This window comes from Parasteatoda tepidariorum, chromosome 3 (assembly GCF_043381705.1).
Source record: "Parasteatoda tepidariorum isolate YZ-2023 chromosome 3, CAS_Ptep_4.0, whole genome shotgun sequence".
Lineage (NCBI taxonomy): Eukaryota > Metazoa > Arthropoda > Arachnida > Araneae > Theridiidae > Parasteatoda > Parasteatoda tepidariorum.
Window position 1 is genome coordinate 16,984,336 of NC_092206.1, and position 22,574 is coordinate 17,006,909.

A 22,574-nucleotide genomic window follows, 5' to 3' on the forward strand; every position below is an offset into this window, starting at 1 on the left:
TATTCCTCTATAGTTGTGACAGTCCAATACATCCCCTTTTTTATGTATTGGACATAAAATACTCAACTTCCATTCAGTAGGTAATATCTCTCTCTCCCAACTAGATAGAATAATTTTCCAGATGTTGTTTACAATAGCGTTCCCACCATATTTTAGAAATTCAGCTGGGATATCATCTGGTCCTGCCACTTTATTACATTTCAGCTTGTTGATAGCGTGTTGTACCTCTTCCAGGGTCGGAGTGTCAACCAGTGTATCATTGATATTGTTGACCGTAAAATTTAATTCACTTGACTCATTGGAAAATCTAAAAATCAGCTTTTATTTTAAAAATATATATTTTAAAACGTTCCTGACATATAGATTAAATTGTAACTCATACATTTATGTTGTACATTGTTAGACGTTTCTCTGCAAAAATAGTTCGACAGCCATTTATTTAATAGTAATTTTACCATATTCAATCAAAATAGTCAAATACCGTAAAACGTAAAACCGTAAAAAAGGTAATATTCAAATTGGTAAGTGTGAGAAAAAAATGCTTCTTAATTGTTTTTATTTTGGTAATACGGTTAAACAACCAGAAATTTAAGCATGCCAACTAGGCCCATTTTATAAAGCTATTTTGTCCCTTGCATCTGGGTGAATACTGTAACTGAGAGGAATAATCGGTCAGTCTCGTGACCGGCTGAACAGGGGTTCGAATCCCAGCATCCTGTACTCTTCAATCGGTGACCCTGAACTATAAGATAAAATAACTATCATTCACGCATAAATAACACAGCACCCACAGAGCTCCAATGTCAGTTTAAGTCTCGTTTTTGCGGTTCATAAATATTCATAAATGGTTACAAAACCGTATAGTTTTGTATTCAGGGTGTTTTTTAACCGTAACTGTTGTAGATGGTTTCAAAACCGTAAAGGTAAAAATGTTCCTAATCTTAATCGGACAGGGAGACTGCTGCCAGTTATTTTAGCGTAATTTAAGAGTGAAAATTCTAACAGGGTGGATAGTTTAAATATTAATACATTAAAATTAAAATCACAGAAAAACAATGCATAGTAAACAATAGATGTAAAACAATAAAAGTGTCTTTTATAAACTTTGTAGTATTTACTTTTTTTGAAATGTGTGCATACATGTATTGTTAGTTAACTATATTAAAATTATTTGTTTAACTGATTGCATTAAAACTTTAGTATCAAATAATACAATATTTTTCTTTAGTTTCCTATCTTTTTAATTTAGTAATTAAATTCACATAAAATTTCCAATCTTAAACTTTTTTTTTCAATTAGAAACATGAATATAAGCAGTTTTGTTTAAAAAATTTAATTAATCATACTAAAATTAAGGAAATGTCAATTTTTATCGCATTACTTTTGTCATCACAATATTTAAAACCACAGGATTTTACAGGTATGACTTTAATATGCAAATATCATAAAGCTATATAATTTTTCTTAACCTAAAAAAATTTTGTAACTAATGCTAATTAAAAGTTATTAAAGATTTTACTACTTTGAGAGTTAAATTTGTATGAAAAACAATTTTATTTTATTAAAAAAAGTAAAAGGGTTTTATCCCTTAAATCTCTCAGGTTAATGGAAAATGAGTTTTCAAAATTTAAACTATTACAACTAATTAATTTCTTTAAACTTCCTTTTGAAATTCAAATGTAGTTATTCCTTTNTACTTTGAGAGTTAAATTTGTATGAAAAACAATTTTATTTTATTAAAAAAAAATAAAAAGATTTTATCCCTTAAATCTCTCAGGTTAATGGAAAATGAGTTTTCAAAATTTAAACTATTACAACTAATTAATTTTTTTAAACTTCCTTTTAAAATTCAAATGTATAAAATCCATAATGTATAAATTCATACAAAAATGTATAAATTCAAATGTGTCAAATGTTTAAAATTCCTTTGCTTTTACTCTATTTATAAAGAAAATACTTGTAAGAAGCATTAATAAAGGAATTTGTCATTAATATTTATGGTGGCATTTAATTATTAAAGGTACATACCAATAATACCATTTGTAGATTACACTGGGGAACATTTTTTTTTTGTTACATGAGATTTTTTTTACAAATTTTAGATACTTTCGTATCACTGATTTCAAATCAACACTCGGGTTTTTTGAAGTCATCTTTAGCGTATTTTTTGTCGAAATGTTTAAAAACGATATAAATAACAAGGAGTCGCATAAATGTTGCGACACACTTTTAAAGGAGTTCAACATCAAAATTTAAGTCGCATCGAAACCCATCTCCCGAAATGTCATAAGCCGCTAGGGGCGCTTCCCGGATTATGAACTGTTTCTTCGTGCGCTTCTAAACAGATAATAATAAGAGACGAGCCCCCAGCCACGTCTGATGGCATTTGTGGCCATGGGTTCTTCTACAATTTTAATCTCGATGGTGTCCTCTAACTCATTTGGTCGAACACTTACACGATGCCCCGTTATAGATCGCGTTCTTAAACTTATACATTTCGACAAAAAAAAAAGAAATAAAAAAAAACCATGTTGATTTTTAAAAATGTTTTGAAGCTTTAGGAGTGAAACTAGTTTTAGATTTGAAAACTTCAAACCCAAATCAAACAAGATCAAGTACTTGTATAAGTACGGGGAAAAAATTTGTTCTCTGTTACAAAGTGGGGTGTAAGAATCCATTTATACAGATGACTAATATATTTAAAAAAAAACAGTACTGCTCATTAAAAAATATCACAGTTAGTAAAATAAAATTAGATGAATATTTCAACAATCTGAATTAGATGCATAGCAAAATAAAAATTATAGAACTTGTAAAGAATAATTTTTCTAATTTCACCATGTTTCATGGATATTTGCTATATCTAAAGCAACCTGACGGTTTGAGATATTTCGAAAAAATTTGATATAATTAAAACGCGTATTCCTTTTCTTAGACCATGGCACTTTAATTAAAGCAATAGAGAAGGGAAGAAAATTTCTTTTTTTTAAAATGATAAGCAGAATTATTTTCATTGAAAGTTTCAGACAAAAAATACTAAAATACAATGATTCTGAGAATACAATGATTCTAAAATACAATGATTCTAAAATACAATGATACTAAAATACAATGATACTTCAACCGTTTGCACAAATATAAATTAAGGAATACTGCCTGAAAAAACTTCCTTTCAAAGCTTCTGAGAATTATTAAGTAAAACTATATAGTAAAAGAAAAGTTTTCCAAAACTGCATAACCAACGATATATTTTCATGTTTGTTTCTAACTTGAAATTAAGGAAAATAACTGAGTATGATTACAATGGGGAAAACTTTCTTTTTAGTTTTCTGTTGCATGCGAGTTTTTAATGGATTTGAATATTTTAAGGCAGCTGATTTCAAATCTACAATCGATTTCTCTATCCAAGTTGCAGTTTCTTTTAAATTACTTTTTTACTCTATCTTTAGTTGAAATGTACAAATTTAAAAGCGTTATATATTACAGGGTCTCGCATATATGTTGTGACAAATTTCTCTAGGGGAGGTAGGGCACATCATCAGTTATTAGTGAATTTAGGGATGACATCAGGGATTATAGGAATTAGAGAAAATCCTCATCGATTATAATTGCACTGGAATTCATGTCCAGAAGTTTCGCCCTACGCCACTAGGGGCACTTCCCTATTATGAACTGTTTCTTCGTGTGCTTCTGAGCAGGTAAAGTAGGGAATCACTCCTAGTTGCGTACAACGATATTTGCGGGGATGGATTCCTATGCAATTTTAATCCTGATGATGTGCCTTAACTTCTTTGGAAGTTTGTAGCCACATTTATGTGACCTCTTTTATATATAACGTTTTTAACTTGTACATTTCGAGAAAAGTAGACTAAAAATTGAAATTTAAAAACTTTTGTAGCTTTTGGAGAAAAACTAATTTCAGATTTGATATCCGCATATCCAAATTAGAAAACATCAAATATTTGTTTAAATGCAACGAAAACTTTTTCCCCCAGTCTTATTCACAAACATTTGCTTTGTCAGAACAATCCATTTGCNTCAAAAGCATTTTACAATTGGGAACATCATTTACTTTGTCGCTTTTTGAAGCAATTAATGGCTCTAAATTTATATATATATATATTACAATTAGTATTATTAGAGAATAATGAATGTATATTTTCTCAATGGTTTACAGATCTAGACAGGTTAGAATCCCTTCAATGTCGGACTACCTCTCAATATAACACAAATGAATGTTAGTTCCATCAAAAAGACAGCAACGAAAGCTAGTTTGTCTTCATGCATGATCCGAGAGTTCCATTGTCTTCTGGGTTGGATTCGAAATTGCAAAAATATGGTGTTAAGCATTGTTAGTCGAATAAGTTATAAAATAAGAAAAAAAACTATTACGATCACATCTTTCAAAAAGCATTAAAACCTCTATTTTTAAAATCTGAAATCCTTTTTAAAAAATGTATACAAAATAAGCGAAAGTGTATTTTTTTTTGTCTACTAACTACCAAACGCAGTTTTATTTAAGACTAATTAAATGGGTCTCGTAAACCATGTGTTCGGATTTTATCAGTTCTTATGTGTGGTACTTAAAAGTCCGACCAATAAATCAAAAGTTATTCTAGGTGTAACGCCTTTAATTTGAGCGCCGTATGATCTGATAAATTTATTTAGTATGTTTTTTTTAAACCTCTTTTTTTAACTAACTAGGAGTCTTAAACCATGTGTTCGGATTTTTACGTGCGACCAAAAGACAAAAAGTTTAAGCTATAAATTGGTTTGCGCATTATCTATATCTAATAAGTTCTCTTAAAACATTTTCTAAAAACCTATACTTTTTCTTATTTTTTACAGGTATATAAAGCTCTCAAAGGAATAGATGGACTTCGAGTGTATTTGAAAGATGAAATACCAGAGCATTATCACATAAAAAATAACAGACTTACCCTTCCCATATTACTTGTGGCTTCCAAAAACTATTATATAAAAGGAGTAAGATATCCTTTGCTATATAAAGTTTTGATCGTTGTTTTTGATTATTCTACAACATCAAGAGAAATATCACAATGAAAAGTTTTAAAGAAAAGGATTTGCTTCGTTTAGCTTTCTTTTTTTATGCAATTTTGAAAATAATTATTATTTATTAATACCTATATAATTTCTTTAATTTTTGCAGATTTTACTTTTTTAGCTGTTAATTTTTAAATTTTCAAATGTTTTTGGAATTTGCATGGTTTTTTATTTGTTAATCTTGAAGTACAGTCTAACTCGTTTATAACGAGTCCTGTCTTTGCGAGATCCCGAATTTAACAAAAAAATTAGAAATACTTCGTTGGTACTATGTTAAGTTGACTGGAGCATAGCTCGCTTCTAATGAGCGAACCCTGGTTTGAGCGAATAATATTTTTGTGATTCATGAAATTACTTAATTATACCTCTCCAAGTTCAATTCTTTCTTGTAAAAATTCCATTTTGATGTTTTTCGAGTCTATAAATTCCTTCTTGATGTGGATGATATTTTCGGGCATAAGTTTTTTCCGAAGAAAAAATGCACAATAAAGAAACAATAAGATAGTCTATCTGCACCGATTAATTAGCATATTTAAAGCTACCTCCTCGAACCAGTAAGAATGAGTCCTAAGACATGACGATCCGAACATTAGATCAAAAGTTATTCAGTGTGATTCCATTTTTATGCACTGTACATTATCTCAGTACATATTGAGAAGTCTCTATCAATTTTTGTCTGGATTCAAAACAATTTGCTCTGTATGATGTGATTGTACAGAGGTTAATACACTCATTTTTCAAAAAAGTTTACCCTGTTCGAATCCTGGTGCACTGTTAAATTTCTCGGAAAAAATGGCTAAATAACAATTTAATTCATTGTTATTTTTATGGATTTAAACAAAACAGTCAAATAACCGTAAATAAGATGGTATTCTAACTGTTAACTGTGAGAAAAACCGTTCATTCTTTAACCGTATTAGATAGACACTTTATTCTTATAAGAGAAACATTTCTTTCACTTAACAGCGTTAAGCAACCAGAATTTTAACCTACTTAGCCCACTTAATGAAACCACTTAGTTCTTTGCAAATATAGTTATATATTATACCCGAGAGGGCAAATCTGTCAATTTCGTGATCAACAGAATGGGGGTTCGAATCCCAGCGTTAACACCACAATATTCCATCAATTTCTTTCAACACATGAAGAGTTTCCAGTGTCCTGCCCTCCCAATTTACGACCCTGGGCTATTAGAATATGATACTCTCATCCACGCATAGATGGCAGCACCATAAATCTGCTACACTATCTCCCATGTCCAGCTAAATTACATTTTTACGATTTCAAAACCACGCTAGCTTTAAATGGTTAAAATATAGTTGCAAAAGTAAAAACTGCTCTTTACCGTAAACTTTCTGGTTAATTTGATGGAAAGAATGTACCATTTATTTAAACACAATTTTAGAATGAAAATTCTAACAGTGTAAGGACTGCAAACTGCTCTTGTTTTTATTGCAAACAACTTAAGCCTATTGTGTACAATTCCATTAATTTTTTCTCATATTATCAATTAATGAATAACATTAAATGATACGTTACATTAATTATGAGTTCAGTTTTTTACGATTTCAAAACCATGCTAGTTGTAAATGGTTAAAATATACTTGCAAAGGTAAAAACTGTTCTTTACCGTAAATTTTCTGGTAAATTTGATGGAGAGAATGTGCCGATTATTTTAACTTATTTTGGAATGAAGATTCCAACATTGTGAGGACTGCAAACTGCTTTTTTGTTTTTTATTGCGAACAACTTAATCAATTGTGATCAATTCTATTAGTTTTTTCCCATATTATCAATTAATGAATGACATTAAATATGTACTACTTTTTTGTTTTTTATTGCGAACAACTTAATCAATTGTGATCAATTCTATTAGTTTTTTCCCATATTATCAATTAATGAATGACATTAAATGATACGTTACATTAATTATGCGTTTGATGTGATGTGATGTGATGTGATGTGATGTGATGTATTTTGAAACAAATGAAGATGTAACTAAATCAATTTAACGAACTAATCGTTTGGAGCATTTCTTAAAAAATTTCGCCAATAAGGAAAAAAGTTCCATGTCCATTTCTAACACTGTTAACTGTTTCATTGCAAATTCCATTAGTTGTTTGAGAAAAAAATCTATCAAAACAATTCCGCAAGTATCATATAATTAGAAATAAAAAGCTTGCAAGCAGCAAAATGTATTGTAAAACTTAATTTTGAAACAATAAATTCAGTACAATATTTTACTCGCATATTATGCTAATGAACCAATTTCTTCATGCGTGCTCTTGGCGTTGAAAAAGCTACTTGTCTCTGCGAAAACATTTAGAGATACGGAAAATATAATTTATTCTAACTTCTGCGTTTCTCTTTACTAGAAATCTTGAATAATGCATGCATTTTAAAACTCGAAGCGTATAATTTGCATTCAATAAAATTTTAAAAGCATTCTTACCTTTTTTTCCCTGGGAAATGTAATCATCACGTAATAAAATATTAATAGGTATACATATTATACATATATTTTCGTTTTACGTAAAAATTGTTTTTTTAGTGACATATTTTAATGCAGTTATAACATGTTTTACTCACAACAGCGTATAATTGTAAGATATATTTTCAGAAGTTTGTGAAATTTTAGTGGTTAGAATTAAGAATAAAATAATTCCAAGTTTTATTAATATTTAAAAGGGCAGAAGGTGTTATTTGTAAAACGGAATAATAATTTGAAAAAATATGTTAATGTTACTTGACATTTTTATTAAGCTTTGGCTTTTATTACAAATGGTTTCGATGGTTTATAAATTACAATTTGGAGTGATTCGATATTTACTTTTGAGAAAACCTGAATAAAAATTAATTAACAATGTAAATAATTTGCTTCAAATTACATTTTGAAGGCTTTCTATTTTCTAACTATTTATTCATCACTTAATTAAATATAAGTTTCAATTATTCCGTTAAGTTTTATTATTAAGCTATTTTTTATGAAACATACTTTTATTTTGTCATTTAAATAATTTCAGAGGAATATTTTCGATTTAGTTTTCAATATGCATAATTAATTTTTCAAGTAAGTAGCTTTATATGACAATGCACTTTAAAAAAATATTAGAAACTGATATGTCAAAATTTTAAGTTATCTTGTAAATCAAGTTTCTTAAATTAACTTTGGTATAAATGCACATGTGATTTAGTTGGGTTTAAGCATAGTTTATAACAAAAAAAAATTTTATTTCACTTTTTATATTCTTTTTTTTTTGTTCTGTGTAATCTGATTTTCAGCTTTCGTATTAAGCAAATGTGTTTATTTTAATATAAATAAAAGTTATAATAAAAATGTGCTTTATTTTAGTTTTTATCCAAAGGTGCTTTATTTAAATTAGTTACTGCAATCTTATATTATTAGAGTTTGAATTTCGGTTTTATTTTAATTTTGTATCTATTATAGAGTACAAATGTAGGTATTTTTTGGATTTAATTGTGCTTTAAATGTAGGCCTTGATACAAATGTTTTTTATTTGATTTTTAATGCTAGTTTTGATGCAAGTATTTTTAAGTAAGTTTAAAGTTATTTATATTGCAAGTGTTAATTCGAAATATATTTTGTTGGTATACACCGAAGATCCATTACATTATGACCACCCTGCTAATAACATGTAGGACCATCTTTAGCCCTCAAAACTGCTAGCACCCTCCGTGGCATTGATTCCACCAGGTGATGATAGGTAGTCTGAGGTATCTGGTACCAAGCGCTCACCAACTGGTCCTGCAATTCCCTTACATTGTGCGGGGGTAGCGTGGCAGCACGAATTTGATTTTCCAAGTACGACCACAAATGCTCTATTGGATTAAGATCAGGTGAATTTGGGGGCCAAGACATGACTTGAAAGTCACTGGAATGTTCCTCGACGATTCAACCCTTATGACATGGTTTGAATATGAGTGTTAGTGAAAGTTTTTGTTTTGTTTTGCTATATTATAATTATTTTTAAGTTATAATGAGTAATGTGATTTGCTTCATAAATTAAGAAGTCCAGATATTTCTAATGTAAAACTTATTGATTCATGGAAACCTTAATAAGCTTCCGATCATTGCTTGTTAAGTTAATGTATTAATTCATTAGCGCCTTATTTTGGTTTGAATGGAGAGTTTTATGCAAGAAAACTGTCTATGTGTTAAAGGCTTAGCTCTAAGTTTAATCTCAAATTTATTTCAACAAATTCTTTTTAAAAATTAGTATAGTGCTTAAGTTTGAGTTCGCCACTGGCTATGACTGTTTCCCGAAGCATTGACACTGTTATCGCTTTGTTTCAAGTACAGTACAGAACCCGTTATCCGGAATTCAGAAAACCGGAACGAAATTCTATAAATTTTCCCCCCATTTTTTTAAAAAAAAATTTTTTTTCCTCATAAGATTTTAAGATTTTTCTTTCTTTTTTGAAAGGTGTTTATCTTACCATCATTTTGGAAATAATCATTAGTGTATTACTTCATCGTTTTTTCCTCTTTTTAAGATTATTTCTAATTTTTTTTTTTAGTTGGCTTTAACAATAAAAAAACGGCTTTTTGTAGCGATTCAGAAAACCGGAAAAATCAGTTATCCGGAATAGCGATGGTCCCGATCGTTCCGGATAATCGGTTCCCTACTGTACTATCTATAGTCTTTGTAATCTGGGACGGATCGTAGACGGTGACCATCTCATCTTTTGCCAAACTTTAATGTTCCCTTGCGTACCACTACTCGGCTTTTTGAATTCATAGACAATTACTACAGTTGCTTCTCTTGATATCTATGTTCTTTTTTTCTCGCTATACTCGTTATCTCTATGGTTTTATATTTAAATCCTGCCATTAAAAATAAAAATATATATATTTAGTCATCAATGTAAATACATTTTTTTATTTAAATGTACGCCTTTATCAAGTATCTTTTATTTTAATTTAATTGTTCACATTTGGGTCTTAATGCTAATTGAGTTTTATAAAGAGTGTTATGGCTCGTGATTATATTGTGGCGTAACTACCACTATAAATGTTAAATACTAATTCAGTAGTATATATCACATGTTAACTTGATTCCATCTTGAGGTACCTTTTGATAGATGAAGGTTGACATAGTCTAAAATTAAATCCCTTCATTATTTTTAATTTTAGACTATGCCAACCTTCATCTATCAAAAGGTACCTCAAGATGGAATCAAGTTAACATGTGATATGTGAAACGCCACATTATCCTTATTTTCTATCCTGTTTGGTACTATGTTAAATGAGATATATAAATGTTAGAGTGAGTTACTATGATGCATTTCTTTTAGTTAGATATCCCTGGCAAAAGTATTCCAACCGGATCGTCAATTTCATTAGGTTCACATGGATATGATCCGTATGAAGTACCTGATATGAGAGGCATATTTTTCGCAAGAGGACCAGGTAAACCTACTCGGTAAACTTTCTTTAATTTATTAATGAAGATAATTCATTTTCAGGTACTTTTTTACATCACTCATTGAGGTAAGAATAAAGATAGTTGGATTCGCGAAATTCAACTATCTACGTTCTGGTTGGGAAGCATAGTGCCGAAAAGCAAAATTCTATGCCAAATAAATATCAATCGCGTATTGAAATTGTCAGCAATGGGTTGCAAGACCTTTAATCCAGCCCATTCCCAAAGAAGCGATTGTTTTAGATTCCAAACTTTCGCGTACAATGATTGTGTACATAGCAAACGAACGATTTTTCACTGTCGTTTTCCTCGCTTAATCAACTCTAAAATAGCAGATCTTTTGCTTGACATTGTCGCAAAATCCAAAAAATAAACAATTCGTAAACTAAGACATGTAAAATAAAATATTTTATAATTAATGTGGTAAATAAAAAAGCAATGAACACACAAATAAAAAAGAAATTAGGTAACTTCTATTCCGTGATGCAATAGTTTTGTCCGAGGTTTTTTTTATGGCGTACCCTATTAATGCCAAAATCAATATTCAAACGTTAGTAATAACTTAAGTCAAAGACAAATAATTTTTCTGAAAAATACAGCATTTTTTTTAAAATGTTGTTACATGGTATTATTCTGTTAGCTCTTGTTTAAATCCCACATCTCACTACAAATCAATTACTATTTTTTTCAAAAATAGAGGGAGTTTCTTTTATTTAATTTAAAAAAATTGACAATTATTATAATATTTGTTTATTTTTTACTGTTTTACATTGCCTATGTTACCTTATGAAATATATGTAAACATGTTTCAGAAAATGTAAAATTACAGCACTTGTTATGCACTAATTCATTATTAGGTTAAAAGCCATAAATAATAAAGGCAGGTCTGAGTGGTAGCGCTCCCGTATCATAGGTCCTGGGTTCGATCCTCAGGCCGGGTAAGGTTGACTCGGCATTTCATCCCTTCAGTGGGTCGATAAATGAGTACCAAACATGGTTGGGAATTAAACATTGGGGGATTCACGTTCGCCTGACCACCTAACCGAAACGTCTGCTCCTGCACCCCAAAGCCTAAGGTCAAGAAAACTGAGATGGTCACTGAGATTTGGCCCTTTATGGGCTGTCACGCCACTGAGTTTTTTTAAATAAAAGCAGGTATATTGAATGATTAGAAGGAATGATTTAGAAAGAAGAAAAAAATCATAACGTATGAAATATTGAAAAAATTGACAACGCTGGAAACTTTTGTACATGTATATAAAAGACTATATTTAAAATAACGAAGACTTCACGAAAAAATATTTGGTTAAAGAACTTTCTGAGACCGATAAAAAATGAGAGAGTGATTCTTATTACGACGATAATAAAAAAAATTGACATAGTCGAGACAAATGTATGTTTATAATGATTTTTTAAACGGAACCTTAGCACAAAGTAGTTTTATGGTAAGCTTAATTATTGCATGAATCAAAGTTTTGCTGGGAAACATTATCTATAACTAATGAACTTTAAAAATAAACTTTGTCTCTTTCAATACCAGAAACTTTTGTCTGTACACGGAGGTAGAAATTCTAGTAAAATTACCGTACTATATAGTAATGACATTTCTGTTAAAAAAGAACTAAGATTAAAAAAAAAAACATAATTCTAGTAATAAAAACCAAAATGTGCGGTATTTAAACCATTCATTTGGTAACAGTTTATCGGAAATTCTGGTTTTCAAAATTATAATTCTTAGTACCACAATTTTATTAAAAAATACAAAACTTAAAAAGTAAATTTAACCGAATAAATGGTTTTTATGCCATTTTCTAAAGTATCACTATAAAATTGCCAAATTTTACCACAGTTACCGAATTTTATCTCACATTATAAACCATATTTTATTATTGATTTTACCATAATTATTAACAAAGCGGGTTGGGTAAAATTACCGAGCTTTTTGTTGTTCTCATGGAGACAGAAACACGGTACCATATTCTGGTAATTTTGACCATACCTTTTTTTTTCTCAGTGTAATAAACCTAATGAGAGATATCTCGTGCTTCAAGTTACATAAAAATATTAAAATTTACAAAAATAAAATTTGAAACGTTTTTATATATCTATATAACTAAAACAATCTTACATAAATAGAAACAAGTAAATTTTTTATCACATTTTTCTTACAGAAAAAACAAAAATAATTTCAATTGTTAAAATATTGGTCGTGAAAACGATTTAGAACAAATGTTGCGTAAAATGTATAAAAAAAATACAGTTTCAATAAAAAAAAAATCTAACAAGGTCAATAAAAGATTTTTTGCCTACACTGCACAAACACCCGTGAACACACGCGATATGAATTTCAAATATCTAGTTTTTTTTTTCCTTTTACGTATGCTCTAAATTATTCCAGGATTGATACTAGTAAACTTTTTTCAAGGGAGATCTTCCAACTGAAAACGAAAATAAATTTATTAAATAAAAAAAAGAATGAGTAAAAGAATTCTTTCGCTATAAGTATTTGCAAAAGAAATAACACATTCCGATTAATTGCAAATCGATGGAGGAAAAAAAAACTGCGCGTTAAACAATTACTGCAACTCAAACAATGTTTGTCTTAAGAATTTTTTGCGAAGAATAATGATACTATTCTGAAAAAAAGGCAGAAGAATTCTATAATGGCAGGTAATTGTAAGAAGATTATATACAAAGAAATTACTTGTCGTTAATTGAAGTGAATACAAGGAAAGAGGAGTTATTTTCGGTTAAGTGTAAGTGTGGTCAAATTGACATTGTTCAATGTTAGGAATAAACCATTATACCATAGGGATTTTAGTGATAATTCTTGTTGCAGAGCAGTAACATTTTTTCCCTCCTTTTTTTATTTGAGAAAAGCATAGTTAAATGAAAAATCAATTTACAAAACTAAATTAATTTACACGGAGAAAAACTTTGGTAAAATGACCGTATTGTATGGTAATGACATTTCTGGCGAAAAAAAATGAAAAAAACATAATTCTGTGATAAAACCAAAATATATGGTTATTTATAACCCATTCATTTGGCAATTTTCCCGTTCAATTACTAACGGTTTACCAGATACTCTGGTTTTTAAAATTATAGTTCTTATTACCAAACATTTAGTAAAAAATTCAAAACTGAAAAGTAAATTTAACCGAATATATGGTTTTCATACCATGGATCTAAGGAATAAGGAATCAAGATAAAATTACCAAATTTTGCCACATTTACCAAGTTTCACCACATTTCACAACACTATACTTTATGATAAATTTAACTAAAATCTTTATCAAAGCGCTGCGGTAAAAATAACCGAGCTTTTTGGTGTTCCTGTAGAGTCAGAAACACGGTTCTTGCCATATTCTGGTGGTTTTACCATGCCTTTTTTTCTTAGTGTAGTAATTGCTTACTGTAGTCAACTTATATTTCAAGTTATAGTTCCCTAGTTCTTAATTGTAAACAAATTCCGTCTCCATACCTATCACATATGCAAAATATTCTACTCTCAATACAAGATTAACGCAAACAAGTTACTGAAATTTCAAATATTTATGATTTCGAAACCACATTATTACACATATTCATTCATAAGAAATCAGTATTCATATTTTTCTTACGGAATTTTAGTTTCAGTGCGTATTTACGTAAGTTCGTAACGCTCCGTCCGTTTACCTAAGTATTTACGTATTACGTAGCATACGCAATTACGAAAGTGGCAAAATTTTATTTCATTAAATGCTTAAGATAATTAGTCTGCTTCGTTTAATTTTTTTTTCAGTTCAAATTCTCTCTTTTAAATTCTGTTAACGCATGAATTTTAACAATACAAAAGTTAAGATGGTTGAATTTATAGTCCCGCTAAAATATTCAATTTCCTATTATTTCAAATTAAATAAAAGTAATCTCCGAAATTATGCATTCACAAATTGAGCTGCGATGAATGATTTATTTGAGTATTTCTATGTTAATAACCACAGAATATACTTTCTTTTTTACATTAGGATTCTTGTACTTCTAAAAAAACTTTTTTTGAGAGTTAGAAATTTTTTTTTCAGTAAACTATAATTCTTCATATAATTTTTTTCTTAATTCCTATCTCTTATATTATTTAAAACTCCATAATATTTAAAATTCTAAACTCAAATTAATAGAAAAAAAAACACTTGGACATTTAAAACTGAAAGAAAAGAAAAAAGGGATTTTTAAAACCTAATAGAATTTAAGAATTATTTAACGAATAATAAATATTGATTTATTTAGAATTATTATAGTTTATTTCCAAAAGAATTTATTAGAATTTTTTCCAGATTTATTAAACATCATTAAAGAGTTTGTATTTTTGCAATTGTTTTCTCTTTTCCACATTAATATTTTTATCTCCTTCACTAATTAATAACGTGTGGAAATTTTTTTTTCATTTTACCCATTTCTTATATCAACTTACATAAGGAAATATACAAATTCAACTGGTTTTTATGCATTTCAACTTAGTTTTCAAGTTTTATTTTCTAAGATATTTTATATTTCTAAATGTTTTAATCTTCTTGCTGTATAATTTCATTTAAAGCAAATATTTTTATATAATAGGAGGGTTTTTGAATGGAAGTGATTCGCCATTTACACTTCATGGTTCGTCTATTTATCAAAACCTCGTAGTAATCTAAATTATCGATAGTAATGCATAAATCAATACAAAACAATTATTTAATTCTAACATAATTAAGCTCTTGATGGAATTATAAATCAAGATAATTCGAATCGGTAAATATGTTTACTTTATAAATGTTCTTTATAAATAAATACTTGAACTCATGTTTTTGCGAACCATAATAAACAACATTTAATTTGTTAAGAACTGAAAAACTGTGTTTTTTTTTAAAAATACTTCCTGTTATAGTTATTGATTTCAAAACACATTTCACTATTTTGTCACTTTTTCTGAACTGAGCTCTTTGCGAAACATTTCTACTCAGAATTTTTATTGAATATATTTTTCTTTGTTTTTTTATTAATTTATATTAATTTTGGTCGAAATAAGTGAAAAATATTCTATTTAACATTTTAATAATTGATGATTATTAAATATAGCATGAAACATTGCTGTCTTTTTCAGCGTTAAAGGTAAAATCATCCAATCACGGCTCACTTTCCAACAATAATTTTTTAAATTTATACTTATTTGCAGTTTAGATCTAAGCGAAACAGTTATTCATTATTGAAACTTCTGTTAATTTCCGTAATCAATGATTGATATATTTTTGAATTTTATATTTTAGTACAAATATAATTCCGATAATCTAACAGACTTTATATTAGAATGCTTTTTATAATTGAAAATTACCAAACTTTGTTTTTCTTCTAATTAGAGCGTTAGTAAAAAGGTAAAATCCTAGAATAGCTCACCTCTTGACGACTTCTTGAAATCTCGCTAAGTTTGCGATTATTACTTGGATCAAAGTTGTTTTTCATTATTAAAAAATCAATTTAAATTATTTCAAATTTATTAAAATATTTTTAATAGAATAAAAAATAACTTGCATTAAGGTTGCAACATATCTCCTCGAAATCTAGTCTGGCGAGATTTCAAAAAGTCGCTTGGCGAAATTTCAAAAAATCGCCACAGAGAAAGCTAATCTAGGCTCCATCCGGAAAAAAATAGATAAAAAGGACACCGGTGTCCCATTTGTGTCAAAATGTTAATAACCAGTAATGATAAATAAATAAAAAAACTTAAACTTAGATACTAAATGTTCATGTCAACATCTAACATTATTTTATTTCAGGTCTGAAAAAGAACTACATTTCTGAACCTTTGCAGATGGTGTACATATATAACATTTTATGTGAGCTTTTGGGAATCGAGCCTCTTCCAAATAACGGAACAAATACCGTGACGAAAGGAATAACCGCACTCAGATATTCCTCGGGAGTGAAGATTTCTAAACTGTCTCTAACAATTCTTGCATCTACTGTACTTCTCTGCAACTCTATAAGTCACAGTTATTTTTCAAGAATTACCTAATTATTGGTGTGCATTTATATTTATATAAAGGCGTTTTGAATAAAAGTGCGCTATTTTAATAAGTGTCTATTGGATTTTAATGCGTCAATCATTTGTTGGTTTCTTATTATTTAGTCGTCAGGATGGAGATTTTTAAAGTTGGATGTATCAACTTCAGCACTTATTATTTTACATTAGCTTAATATTTCATAGTATCTTTTTCTTTTATTGAAACTCTATATATCTCTACGGACGAAAAAACAAATTATCGTAATCTCTAAAAATACCAAAAATGTATTTTTTTTTAAAAGAAATTAAATTTTATTAAAAAAGGAACGGTTGAAAATTCACTGTGAAATTTGATTTTTTACGTGAAATGACGGCATGAAAACATTGGTAGAGTAATTGGCTCTAGTCTTAATTTTTAGTGAACAAGAATGAATAACCAAAGCACACTATTGCAAAGTTACGCTTCTCTAGTATTTATTAGGTTTAGTTTTAGTTTACTACGAATGAGTCACCAAAACACACAATTCCGAAATGACTATTAAGTTACTACAAAGGTACACTAGAGTTAGTTGGCTTTAGTTTTAGTTGAACAAGAATGAATCACTGAAACACATTGCACCAAAGCGTAAGTGTGATTCATTATAATATTATGAAACGGTCGCAATAGCATTATACTGAAATTAATTTGACGAAATAATGTAAGGAGAAGATAGTCTAAATTGGTCTACAGATCGTTTCCTGTCTTAATTGCATGATGTTACTAAATAATTTCCAGCACAAATGGCTACGGAAAAACTACAGGGAACTTCTCCATACTCATTAGACCAACTTAGTCTTTTCTTCTAAAAAGACATTGTTTTTAGATCTTCTCCTCTTTAATTGCATGAAATTGCCAAACCAAACACTGTACAAATGACAATGGAAAAACTACAGGGAACTTCTCCATCATCCTTCATACTTATTAGACCAACTTAGTCTTTTTTTTTTCTAAAAAAGACAGATTGTCTGCAGATCGTCTCCTCTTTTAATTGCAAGAATGTTCCAAACTAATCACTGCACAAATGACTATGGAAAAACTACAAGGAACTTCTCCATCATCCTTCTTACTTATTAGACCAATGTTTCCCAAACTTATGACTTTTGTATATCCTTTTTAAATTTTTCGTAACGCTGTGTACCACTAATAAAAAATGAATGTATTTTTTACTATAAAAAAATTGCACGAAAGTTAAAAATCACAACTAGCTGTTGAAACTACTAATTATTAACTGTTAACTCTGCAAAAAATAGCCAATGGAAAAATACGTAATCGTAAATTTTCATGGCTAGCTTTGTTTTTAAATAACATTTTTTTTAAATTTTCGTTTGTTGCAAGATATTTTGCATAAGAACGCGTACCCCAGCTGAACTGTTCCCGTACTCCTGGGGGTATGCGTATCACACTTTGGGAAACACTGTATTAAACCAACATAATATTTTTTTTCTGAAAAAGACAGATTGTCTGAGATCGTCTTCTCTTTTAATAGCATGAAATTGTCAAACCAATCACTGCACAAATGACTACGAGAAAACTACGAGCAACTTGACCATTATTCTCCATACTCATTTGACCAACTTACTCTTTTTTTTCTACAAATTTCATATTTGACCACCTTGTTATAGTTTTCTATAGCAATTTGCCATTTTATTTATTGCCTTTTAATAAGATTTTTTCCATAAAGAAATTCTTTTCAAACTGAAACTTAAAGAATTATTTTCCTTAACTTTCCGTTTAATTCCATTTATATACTTTTTTTACAAGAATTGAAATATTCATCCAGTACTTCGGTGGTCTTTGATTTAAACAATCAAATAATTTTAATTAAAATTCATTCGCGACAATAATCTGTTGGACGTGAACATTTCCGCTTTAGAATAACATATTAATATTTATATTCACTTTCCGTTTAGGTCAGAGTCGCGATAGGCAGTTAAAAATTTGCTCTTGTAAACAGGCTAAAATCTCTTTGTCAATATTAGGCAATTTAATTAATCTTTTTAATACCCTTTTAAATATTAATTAAGTTAAGTTTCATATTTGTATAATTTGGTTAAAGCTGAGTGGATGCATTTCGAGATTTAATCAATGACTTACTCTGATAGAATTAATTCAAAGATGTACTTAAATATTTTAGATTACTTATAATAATTAGGTATTACAGTTTTATTATTTATTTGGCATTTTTAATGCAATTATCGTTTATGTTTTTTTTTATGAAAACTAAGAAATTTATCTCATTAAGGATAGTTAAATATTTTTAATTGGAAGATTTGGTCTTGGATGATTTGGGTAGTACTCAATTTAATTTTTGTTCTGGGATAAATGTTAGTTGCTGTTCATAAAAAGAAATTATTTTTATAAACAAAAATACCGGGTAATATAAACAGTTGATTGGAATTATGATTGTTTTAATTTAATAATTTGATGTGATTTATAAAATTTGTTTAATGACTGCCTGAAAATAACTGGGTGAAACGAAAACAAATAATTGCCTAATTGGTTTTAATGTTTCATCCAAACAGATTTCAATTCTGGAAATAGAAAAATTATTCAGTAAATTCCTTGGAACAATATCATTCTTATCCTCTTATGACGAAATATAGGAAAAAATGGTACTCAAAGTTTCAGTAAAAAGTATGTTAATCTTCTCGTGGTTTATTTTTCTTTTTTATCAAAATAAGTTCGAAAAATGCGTAATTTTTTATTACATTTTTCAAATCAGATGATGATTCTAAAACAGGCACGCCTTCGGATCTTTTTGCAAATTTCAATTTTCAGTATTTGCTGTTTAACACAATAAGGCATTTTCCTAATGACAAATTATGCTATAATAATACCTTGGGAATTGTGCTAAAGTTGAAAAATAATTTTAACAAAAGAAAATTTTCTCAACATCTTTTTTTAAAAGAACAGCTTACTTTAAGTTAGCGGTGTAATATATAACTGTGTAATAATATTTAAACGTCAAAATAAAATTGCTGTTCGAATTTGTTCATTTAAAAAACAAAGAACTCAATTTTTTGAACGGCTCTAATATGCATTTACTTCTCACAAACCAAGCAAATAAGAAACAACAAAGTAAATAAATAAATAACTAATTTGCTCAATCTTAGAAAAAAGGGTGCACTTATTTACTACCATAAGTCAGACGTTTTGCGATGAGTTATTTTAACATAGAAAATGTTCTTGAAATCTTATCAGCTAACTGGCTATAGTTCTGAGACTTAAATAAAAACTTAACAATTATTTAAAGCAAGTGTTAATTTCTAGAAAAATTTTAAGTACTAATAAAAATTAAACAAAGTAGTTTAGCATATTATCGGGAAAAAATCTGCGTGGTAGAATAAAGAAAGAGGGGAAAATATAATGAAATAATTAGTTAAATAGTTCTGTGATAGGGGATTAAAAATTTAATTTCAAAATTCAGATGTTCGGTCGACATCTAAGATGTTGAGATATTTTAAGACGCTTAAAAATTTTGGATTCGGTAACTTTATGTTCGGTATCTCTTTATGTACAGCTCTTTATGTTCGGTATCTTTATGCTCCTTGTAGTGACTTACAAAACATTAAGACTGTTTCAGATAATCTATGTTGAAATCACAAGAAACAATTAAAAGAAGTCACTCAATAATTTATCTTCACTTTTCGAAAAAATAGGATGCTAAGTAAACAGTCAGCTGTTTTGCAAAAGAATAATTTTAAACAGCAGAATGTTTCTAATTTCGTAACAAGATTTTATTCTCAGCTAGCAGGCAATAATTCTTTTAATAAAAACTTGACAATCATTTAGAAATGAGTTTTACTTTAAAGGAAAACCAATTGATTAGTGTATTAATGAAAAAATAATATGCGTGGTAGCTTAAAGAATAAGAGTTTTAAAGAGGCTGAAATTTATGTAAATAGTTGGTTAAGATGGACACTTAGAACGTGAAAATCCGATCATTAGAACGAAAGCTATTCAGGGCGATATCTTTTTTTTTGCCTACTGTACAATGCGCAAAATAAAAATCATAACAAAATAAACTTTGATTTAGAAAACACATTTTCCCGTACCTTATATGTAACCTTAAAATGCAAACCTTAAAGATGTAAAGAAACTCCTGCAAACGATATTTTAAGTAACGAAATGAGATGCAAAAATGTTCTTTCGTCGAATAAACGCACTTTTTTTCCAATCGATTTGAAAATATCTGTCAAAAAAACTATGTGGATATAACCGTAAGTCTGTTGTGATCACGCTTTTCAGATTGCTTCGTCCGCCCCCACATTTGGAAGGAGAAAAATTCAAATCCCTCAAAAAAATCACATTTATTCAGAGAAAGTAATTTTCTGTGTTTGACTTGGTAACTTAAAATATTATCTACTTTTAAAGGTGCTTCTAATAATTGTCTTTCAACTCTTCCTTATATACTCAAACACCCAAGCAGGTTTTCAGTTTTGCACAACTGTATTCCACAATGAACATTTGTCGGAGTTTAAAAGAGTTTTTGTCCTCTCCTCTTTTAAATATTAACTTAAGTTCTCCAATGTGTAAAATATTTTGTCTTTAATTTTCGACAATGATTCTAAAAAGATAGATTATGGGTGGTGATTAAGAAACAGCCTGGATTTTATATTATTCAGGAAAATATGAATGTATTTGTGTTTCAGTAGTTCAATGTCGTAAGTATTTTACAAATCTGTTTCACCAATAGAGACATAATACGAGGAAAGCCCTTGGCGAGGAAAGCCCAGACTTACTACCTTCCAACATGATTCTTGACAATTCTCGTCAATATTGGTCTCATCGTTTTGAAAATCGAAGTTTTCAGTACTATGATTTTATTGTCGAAATGGTCGCCAAAATTATTGCCAAGTCGGCAAAAATGTGGCCAAACCAAGTATTCCATAAGAAATACATTAGCTGTTATTTTCCTTCTAAATTACATTAGAATTGAGCTATTTTCTTGCAAATTTTCTAATTTTAATTTTCATTTTAATTTTCTAATTTTAATTTTCTAATTTTCAAATTTTCTAATTTTCTAATTCTATTTAGCATTATAACAAAAGAATATGCACAAAATTATACACATATTTACAAATTTGTAACAATAATACGTTTTTCATTTTTGTGCCATTATTCATTTTTCATTCAAGACGGTTTGCTTCATTTCACGTCATTATTCATACTCAACACAAAATATACCCAATCTATATTAGAAAAGTACTACAGTCTTAAATGACCAAAATACAAGTAAACTGCATATTCACTTCCGTTGCTGGAAACAAAAATAAAAGAAATAAAACTAATGGTCTCCAAAAGGCATTTTAAGAGACTGAAAACTAAATGTTTGCAAGAAAATTAAAAGAAAAAAACATTCGTTTAAAAAACAAACTTTCAAGCAGCTTTAAAACCTGTCAGATTAAATTCACTACTTTTTTTTCGTTTCTTCATTTGATACATCATAAACGCTCTCTCTGGTAAAATAATGCAGTTAGTAAGAAAAAAGAAGACTAAAAGTACCTACTTTAATTAGCTTTCTAATGAAGCAGAAAAATTAAGTGGCAGATTTTTTTCTAAATAATAAGTACTGTTCATTAAAATCATTAATGATATCAGAATAGTAGCTTTAATTAAATAGGAAGTACACTTAGAAAAACAAACGCGTAATAAAGTGTTATTACTTTCCATGAATACGCATAATGACATAAATGAGATTTCAATGTCAATAAATTTTTTTCACTGAATCTTTTAACTATTCACGATTTTTCTTCTTAAAATTGACAATGGAATCACTTGAAATGTTTTTTTCTCTCTCCGAAGAACAAACAATTTCTATAAATAAAAAATTAGTTTAAGTACATAAATCAGTTATATTTTTTTTATTGACTAAAGCATTTTGAATAGTTAGATTTAATTTTTTTTTCAATTAAAATCGAAATATTTTTAAGTGGACACGTTTTTTAACTGAACATTTATATTAGTATAAGTTTAAAAAATGTATATTATTTCAAAATTAAATTTGGTT

General features: G+C 28.6%; 1 protein-coding gene across 4 annotated transcripts in view; it reads left to right on the top strand.

Moving 5' to 3' along the window:
- Nucleotides 1-16,598, top strand: part of LOC107438564 (glycerophosphocholine cholinephosphodiesterase ENPP6) — an 80,048-nt gene extending 63,450 nt beyond the window's left edge. The window contains exons 6-8 of one of the 4 annotated variants that reach the window (XR_011636351.1): nt 4,849-4,986; nt 10,385-10,508; nt 16,298-16,437. Coding sequence is in view for 2 of the 4 variants with exons in the window: in XM_043047481.2 (XP_042903415.1) it covers nt 4,849-4,986; nt 10,381-10,495; nt 16,298-16,536 (492 nt within the window). In the remaining 2 variants the exon portion in view is untranslated. Of the gene's footprint in view, nt 1-4,848; nt 4,987-10,380; nt 10,509-16,297 lie in introns of all 4 variants that reach the window. The other 3 variants (XR_011636350.1, XM_043047481.2, XM_071178369.1) reach the window with 3 other exon arrangements.
- Nucleotides 16,599-22,574: the final 5,976 nt, after the last annotated feature.